General features: G+C 35.1%; 1 protein-coding gene across 1 annotated transcript in view; it reads left to right on the top strand.

The window, feature by feature from the left end:
* Positions 1-7,992: 7,992 nt before the first annotated feature.
* The window catches only part of LOC106645908 (RYamide receptor), a 75,309-nt gene continuing 74,130 nt past the window's right edge, over positions 7,993-9,171 (top strand). Inside the window, exon 1 of the mRNA XM_089590965.1 lies at positions 7,993-8,035. Coding sequence (XP_089447091.1) covers positions 8,001-8,035 — 35 coding nt within the window. The 5' untranslated portion in view covers positions 7,993-8,000. The remainder of the gene's footprint in view (positions 8,036-9,171) is intronic.

Below are 9,171 nucleotides of genomic sequence, written 5' to 3'. Positions count from 1 at the left end.
TTGGCGCTTAAGCGAAGCTTGCAATGAAAGAGGAAAATCTATTGAGCTCGTAAAAAAAGTTGCTTTCGTTTGTATCAAAAATGGTTATTTTTGAAAAATTTGAAACATCATTTAAAAAACTCTAGAGAAATTCTGAGCTCAATGTTTTATCATACAGTTTATAAAAAATTGGATGCTTTTTATACAAATTTTTCTTCGTGTAACTACGGTTCTAGCGTTACAAAATTAATTCTTCCAAATAAAGAAAACGTTGATTTCCATGGATACTGAAGATTACATACGTGCAAAATCCTAACCAATTTTTTACATTTATTATTATGTGTATATGCTATGATGACGAACTTGTAAATACGTTAGTTTCAATTGCTCCTACCACCTACACAATTTTTTAAATACTGATGGGAATAAGATCTTGTAATACAAAAATGATATTTTTTTGATCTTTAGGCGTTCTTAAAGACACTTGGACTTGGTTTAGTGAGCCCTTGGTAGAAAAAAAAGTGTTCGCTGCATAAGCACCATCAATCTGAGGCTACTTTTCCGTCCGAATTTTTTCTGCCCTTCTGACACAGTGGCGATGGCGCTTTTGCGACGACAACTCCTATTACTTTTTGTAAGTGTTAATCACGGCAAGTATTATTTCTGAAAGAAGAGATTTTTAGTCCCTCCTTATGAACAGATTAATTTTGGTGTTCTTTGGAAAAGTGTAACTTTGGCGTTTTTTGCTCTTTTGAAAGTAGGAAATTAATAATTCTACTCTTTTCGAAAAATAAATTTGTGTTCTCTCTTGCTAAAAAATTAATCTAAAACCACCATCATAAAAAAAGTAAAGATAAATTACTTTATTCAGAAGAATGAATCTTTAAAATTACCTTTTATGTTGAAAAGAAAACAGAGCTTTAAAATATACTTGAAAGAAAGAGATAATTTGGAAAAAACTAACATGTGGTGCAAAGTTTCTAATTACTGTGACTTTACAGAATAGATATAAATTTTAAAATTCGAAATATTAAAACCTCCTAAATTGCATATTAATAATACAGTCATTCTCGGATTTTTCAAAATCTGGAGTCATTAGAAAGTGTAGTAGATCGGTTCCTGGCTATTAATACCTAATTAGGGGGCTGAAAGCGATACGTTCAACTTGTTTGTAATAACAATAAATTTTTTTTGAAAAATTTTTTTTTCTCTTCGGTCTCTGTGACTTTTTCTTTTTCACTTCGCATTGTGATGTATATTTTACATAGCTTTGAGAGCGTCAACGTTCAAAACCACGTTTTGAATTTATTTGTAAAACTTAGCATTGAAATATGAATGAAAAGGTTCATAATTACATGTGTTGTGATTAAGGGTCGCAGTAAATGGACCGTTTCTTAATTCATGTTAAACAGCTGTTAATGAAAAAGCATCGATTGCAGTTAAAAAAGGCCTTAAATGCACATAATGACGATTTCTTATAACATTACTTATAAAAATATTTATTTGCTAGAGAAAAATAGTGCAAAATAATTCCTTTAAGAAAAATAATCGATACTGGATTCAGCCATTCTATGTATGCTCTTTAAAGTTTGAACTGCATGAAACAAGTCAATAAGACTTTGGTAAGTCCTTAAAGTAAACGTACTAGCTAATCGTATGATCTCGTCTTCGCAGAAATAATAATGAAAATCCAAGGTAAGCTCTCCAGTATAAAAACAGTTTTGGAATCTGACTATTTAAAGAACGCTCAAAAACAACCAAATGTTTAAAAAGTAAAAGTCAAAGTAAAAGTGATTACACTGCTGACGAAAATCAGTTATTTCCTTATGCCAATCTGTCAGCCGATTTTCCAAAATTTATTTTTTAATTGATCCCGAACTTATATATTGCTAGTGTATAGCTCCTCTCGCAACCAATTAGGGCTCCATTTACTGCGACCCTTCATCACAACACATGAAATTATAAACCTTTTCATTCATATTTTAACGCTAAGTTTTACAAATAAATCCAAAACGTGGTTTTGATCGTTGACGCTCTCAAAGCTATGTAAAATATACATCACAATGAAAAGTGAATAAGAAAACGCCACAGAGACCCAAGAGAGAGAGAGAGAGAGAAGGAATTTTCAGAAAGAATTTATTGTTATCACAAACAAGTTGAACGTACCTTTCCCAGTCCCCTAATTAGGTATTAATAGCCAGGAACCGATCTACTTCACTTTCTAATGACTCCAGACTTTGAGAAATCCGAGAATGACTGTATTATTAATATGCAATTTATGAGGTTTTAATGTTTCGAATTTAAAAGTTTATGTGTAATCTGTAAAGTCACAGTAATTCGAAACTTTGCACTAAATGTTAGTTTTTTCTAAATTATCTCTTTCTTTGCAATATACGTTGAAGCTTTGCTTTCTTTTCAACATAAAGGGTATTTTAAAGATTTATTCTTCTGAATAAAGTAATTTATCTTTATTTTTTTTATGATGGTGTTTTTAGATTATTTTTTTTAGCAAGAGAGAACACAAATTTATTTTTCGAAAAGAGTAGAATTATTAATTTCCTACTTTCAAAAGCGCAAAAAACGCCAAAGTTACATTTTTCCAAAGAACACCAAAATTATTCTGTTCATAAGGAGGGACTAAAAATCTCTTCTTTCAGAAACAATACTTGCCGTGATTAACACTTACAAAAAGTAATAGGAGTTGTCGTCGCGAAAGCGCCATCGCCACTGTGTCAGAAGGGCAGAAAGAATTTGGACGGAAAAGTACCCTCAGATTGATGGTGCTTATGCAGCGAACACTTTTTTTTCTACCAAGGGCTCACTAAACCAAGTCCAAGTGTCTCTAAGAACGCCTAAAGATCAAAAAAATATCATTTTTGTATTACAAGATCTTATTCCCATCAGTATTTTAAAAATTGTGTAGGTGGTAGGAGCAATTGAAACTAACGTATTTACATGTTCGTCATCATAGCATATACACATAATAATAAATGTAAAAAATTAGTTAGGATTTTGCACGTATGTAATCTTCAGTATCCATGGAAATCAATGTATTTTTTATTTGGAAGAATTAAAATTGTAACGCTAGAACCAAAGTTACACGAAGTAAAATATCTATAAAAAGCATCTAATTTTTCGATAACTGTATAATGAAACATTAAGCTAAGAATTTTTTTAGAGTTTTTTCACTTATGTTTCAGATTTTTTAGAAATAATCAACTCATATTGTACTTAACAAAGGCAACTTTTTTTACGAGCTCAATAGATTTTCCTCTCCCCTTGCACGCTTCACTTGAGCGCTAACCCTTAGGTGCCAATAAAAAAGTTCCAATTGCAGTGTGAGTAGTCGGTAGGAGCTGTAAAGGTAGGGGAGGGTCCATAAAAAAGTGGGGGTAGGTGCGAGTGGTGGGGTCTGGACAAAAAATGTAATGGGTCGAAATAACGGAAAAGAAGATTTAATTTTACATTATGTTTTTTTTTTGGAAAGTGGGAGATGTGGATGGTTGTGTGGAATGCCCCACACAAACAACTATATAATGTTGAAATATACATGTTATTTACAGCTTTACAGTAATAAAAAGTTAAATGCACAGCTATGCGAGTTTGTTTTCAATAGAAGATGCGAATCAGGTGAACTTACTAACATCAGGGAGATTTGTTTTATAAAAAGTATCGATAATATTGGAATTGTTTTGCAAATTTTTAAGTTATTTTAAAGTTAATGTGATGACCTTAACATAGTAACATGAAAACGGCAAATTTAGGCATTTAAGAGCACGTTTTGGTGTAAATGTCTATTGAAAGATGAAAAATGTGAGAAAGTGGCTGAGCAGCTTGCTTTTTCTGTGCTGATTATTGAAACAAAGCGATTAATCATTACAAATTTTACATCAACACGAATCGTTACATTTTCAAAGTACAGTCATATCAACAGGTATAACCGTACGTGCTAGTTGAAGATTTAAAAAAAAAAAAACCCCTATTTGATCCTTGAAATTTGATTCGGCAGCAAACATATCAAGTTTTGATTTTCTTTGAAAAAATTAATCCTTTCTTTTATCGAATTTCATGAATTGGCCATTTTTCGATTTTATTTTTGTTTCAGTTTCGTGAGTTACTTTCTTGATTCGTCTAAAAAAGTAACGCATACGATCGAAATCTTATAAACGAAATCGATGCAGTCTGACGCTAATGTATTTGCACCATTACTCATACAGTAATCAGCATGTGTACCAAGAAAAACTCCAAGCCTTAGCACGGGTTAGTCATTAACATTTGGGAGGGCCTATTTAATAGTTTTCTAATAGATTTTTAACTCATTGATAAGAAAGAAGGACGTGAGGCTCCTCAGTCAGTAAGTACCGCAAAAGGGATATAAAGCCTTAACCTTGTTGCAAAAGTCCAGTGTGTAAGTTGGATTCAGACTGAAACCTTTCACAAGATCCTATAATCGTGTGTTCGAATATAGTGCAAAAGTTCTCGACGAAGCCTTTGCTTAAGCTACATTGGAGAAATTTACGAGAAGTAGAGAATAAAGTTACCTCTGCAGAAAAAATGGAATTGCAGTATGAAGAAGTATTCAATGCCGCTCAGGAGCTAAGGCCCCAAAACCAGATGGAGAAAAAAAAGTATTTCATTCACTTAATAATTATGTTTAAAAATATTAAAATGCATCTAATTTAATACGTGTCTTTATATCATTCAGATCCATTGAATAAAAAACGAAAGAGGACGTCGTATAGCTCAGCGCAGATTGTGGAGCTTGAAAGAGTATTTGACATGGATAATTACTTGTCCATGGCTGGTCGACTACAATTGGCAAAAGAGATGGGCCTCACGGAAAATCAAGTGACAATATGGTTCCAAAATCGCCGATCGAAATTGAAAGAAGAAAATAGAGACAGCCCTGATAGCAGAAACGTCGTGAAAAAAGCACGGAGAGCCCATATTATGCTGGATCCAGCAGGATCTGTGAGCAGCTACGAATCCCTGCATGTCCAGCCTCCATTGTTTGGTCAGGAACAACTGTACCCCGCACAACAACAGACCATTTCCACCCCGAACCAGCAGGGACAACAATCGTGGATGCCACAAAAGCAAATCCATGGTTGTGGAACCTAGCAGCGACCGTTTTGGCGTCCATGTGATTTAGCTGCGCAACAACTTGAAGTTGCAAAGCAGATGCCGTACCTGACGAGCTCAAAAGCTACGGTACCTTTAACTTCGACCGACAAAGTGTACCATCATTTTTCTGTTGCTGCACATTACTCCAGGTAAAACAAAATTTCATTATTTACTTAATTCATGAATTTCTCCAAAGAAAAAAGCACTGAGGTTACAATCTTCAAACTTACACAATTTGTTTCTGCTTTAAGCTTCATGATATTATCTTATTTAAGAAAAATTTTTCCTAAGATGTAAATTTTTCGTTTTTTTCTTTTTTTCATAGCAGTATCGAAGGAAATCGGGTAAACGGCACCAACTATAGTTGCCAAGTCAATGTACTTGAACTAGAGCAACAACTTCTCCTGCAGCCAGGACAACAGCAGCACCAGCAGCCCTAATCAACGCATCAACATCTGAAACTAGAAAAACAATCGCTGCTGGATGCATTTTTTGATAGTTTTTCGTGCACGGTGTATGACGACCCACTGGAGGATTTTATTGTTGAATTACCTAGTGGTAAAATTTTTAAACAGAATGACTTCTATGAAGAAATGTGTAATTTTTTCAAAATTATGAATTCTCTAAGTGCTTGAACAGGACAAACAAAAAAAGCTTGCAAGCACATTTATTAAGAAGGAAAAAAAAATTAGTTTTTTATTTGTTAAAAAAGAAAATTAGCTATAAGTTTTTTTCTTCCAAGTTTTACGTAAACATTTGTATAATAGGATAAATAAAAATATGTTCAGTTAAAATTTATTTTTTTCTATTTTTAATGAACGGTTCCCAAAAATCAATTATTTTATGGGCTGTGTTCAGAAAGTACAAAATATTTATAAAATGGACTGACTTGAATCCGTCTTTTATATCAGGGTAGCAAATATGTGCTGATTTGGGAGAACCTCAAGTCTGGATGAACAAAGCATTCCCGAACCAGTAGTTTTGAATATGCGGAGGGTAATTGTAAAAAAATAAAATTGATTGAAATAAAACTGTATTATGACAACTTTAACAATTGATTGCTAAAATATATGGTTTACGTGCACATTGGGCATTAGTTAAATTTGATGATAATATATTTTTAAAAATGTGTTAATTTTCAACGGATATGCCTTTTTCTCTACATTTTTTCTCTTTCTTTTTTTCTGCTTACAGTAATATTCGTATAATAAAATTCTCTTAAATATGTTCTTTGTTTAGGAAGTACATCATCTACACGTATACGTTCGAATATTAACAAAATAACGTGCAATGAAAATTACTACATATGTCTTTGCAGTTGCTTTTAGAGTTTCTGAGAACATGAAGTTTCATTTTATTAACATTGTATCAGTTTGCTGAATAACAACCTCTTTTTTAACTTTAAATAAATTTCGTTAGGCCCCGTTACTTCTTAGAGTGAATTGTTTAGCTAAATCTGGCAGCAAATATAGAATTTGTGGATTGTTCTCAAAATACCACGTACTATACTATAGTAGATAATATTTCCATTTTCTTACCTACACCAATGATACATTTGTTTGAATACCATACGTTAATATACCCCAGCCAAGGTATCAAAAACCATTAAGTTCTAAGTAAGCACGAACAATAATCTTAAGTGAACGTAGTACGTAAAAGACTTTCACAAAACTACCATTTTTAACGTCTGCGCGCGGATTTAACAAAAGGGGAAAAAATTTAAATGGAAAAAGGAAATGAAAACAAAAAAAAACGAAAAATAAGCATACATCACGTGAGGGGGACCCGTAAGCCGAGATCCCATCAATCAGTGTCGGTCCATTTTTAATCACCCACTCTTTGTGAAATCGTCGCGTGAGAAGGAAAAAAAAGAAAACCGCTCAGCCTCTTGTTATCATCCATCCTGTCTCGGCGAATAATACCTTGCGGCAAACGACGTGCCCGCTCCGAATGATCGAAGGGATGCGCCGGGTGCGTGCCAAGCGCATGCGTCCCTCCTGCGTGGGCACGCGTGCATAGGAGCCCGAAGGAAAAAGCTCCGGAGACTTTTTAGCGCTCAGTTTGCGGCGAGTCGCAAGCTGTGATGGATCAACCACCCTCGTGCTGTACGCTCCTCCTGGAGCCCCCGAGCTTCCGAGCTAGTGCCAATTAGCCATGCGCCACGCGACCGGTCTCCTTGTCCCACCACATCGATATCGATCTCTGGTGCTTGGACATTCGAAAGGACGAGTATTTCGTTGTTCAATTAAAAAATGCCCCACGCTATCCTCTTAGGGTTACTTAGTCCAGCAACGTTGTGATTTTCATCACCCGCGGTATCGTAAATTCAAACACCAGTGCAATGACCAGTGTGTGCATCGAGACAGTGTTGAAACAAACAACAAGAATGCTTTTAAATCGCACGAGCACCTTGTGATCTTGGAGTAAATTGTCGCGTCCGAGGCGTAAGCGAGCAGCCTCAAAGGAAAAATCAAAGACTCGGCGAAACGGAGGCGTCCAGGAACATAATAAACTTCCTCGACAAAGCGTGGAGCGAAGAAAAGGGGCGGTAAGTGGGCTCTCGGGGGGATAACGAGGCGGCAAAAGCGCCGAGAGCCTCGTTAGCCGACAAATTTTTTAAAACGTCCCGATGCACCGCCCGCTGGAGAAGCACTCTCCGGCCGGGAAAATTACACAAAGGTGGCAGAGAAAGCCCGAGCCCTAGTCGTTTTCGCAACACTTGGCCACCGACGAGGTCCTTGCAAGCTCTGCAAAGGACAGGTTCCTCTTTTTCTTCAGTCTCTTACCTTCTCTCTTTTACTACCGATTTGGCTTATCAAAGGCGCGTAGCAGCTGCTATTATTACGCTTTGCACTCTTGGAAGAATCAACTGAGGGAAACAAGCTGGAGGGCTGGTAATGAGATTCGATCGCGAGCAGTATCGACGTTTCAGGTGAGTCAAGTCAATTTTCCGGCTAATCTAGTTTGCGAGCGCAATTCTTGCACGTGTGGTGGTACGAATCGTCTGCAGCTGTATTATTGAGGGTTGGCCGTGGTAATTATTAAAGTTGGCGCGAGAAAGGGGAAAGAGAGTGGGATAATCGTCGAGCAAATTGTATTTCGCGAAGCCCTTTGGCGTACATATTGGGAATAGGAAGGATCGTGAATCCATTACCACTGTTGGCTCGAGGTTGGAAAGTTGTAGTCGTGAGTTGTAGATTTGTTTAATTTACTTCGATTACCTGCAATCAGAAGGTATTCGAGGGATTATAGTCGTGTAATGGTGATGTTAACGAGTTTCCAAATCATTTCAAAGTGATACAATTTTCATATGGTTTTTTCTTGTCATCCACGTAAGTGCAATGATTTCATTATGACATTAGGTTTCTATTATTTTAAAGTAAACTAAAAAAAGTTTTTTTGATTTCTAACAAAACCTTAATAATTTGAAAATTTATTTTTTTATCATTACAAGATTCTTTAACATAAAATTTTCACATGTTTTTCTACTTTAAAAATGTGAACCATCAACTTTGAGAAGTGAGTATTTCGATTTAAAAACTCCTTGATTGTACTGTAAACATTAACCTATACTTACCGATAGTTGGATTCTATTAGTTTGTCGTTTTTAGCAATTTTCTTCTTTAGCAAGTACTTAAGAATTTTTTTGATTCGGTCGAATTTACGAAAATTTTTTGTTTTACGGTTTTTCCAAGTTTCCCAACAGCTAAGTAAATTTTCATCCAAGTTCGGAAAAAATGCATTTACAAAAATAAATTGCCAAAACTCGCTAGTATTAATTAAATAAACATCAAAAGTCTGGGTTACATATTTCATTCGCTAAAAATCCTTGGCAACATAATTTATCAACTAACTTAAGTCTAGTACGCTTTGGATACGTTTTTTGAGTCATTGAAACTGTGTTTCATCGTTGCATACAGCCTGCAGGGAAGCTTCGCTGTTATCAGTTCGTTGAAGCCTTTTATTCAACAAAAAAAAAAAAAACCTTTGCTAACTAAGAAATTGAGCGATACTTTGCACTAAATTTCTCGTTGATAGAATTAAGGGAACATTATTATTAGAACATTA

This window comes from Copidosoma floridanum, unplaced genomic scaffold (assembly GCF_036245765.1).
Source record: "Copidosoma floridanum isolate Cflo_tuat_1 unplaced genomic scaffold, Cflo_Japanese_pri ptg000013l, whole genome shotgun sequence".
NCBI lineage: Eukaryota > Metazoa > Arthropoda > Insecta > Hymenoptera > Encyrtidae > Copidosoma > Copidosoma floridanum.
The sequence above is the reverse complement of the archived record's forward strand: the minus strand, read 5'-3'. Positions and strand labels throughout refer to the sequence as shown.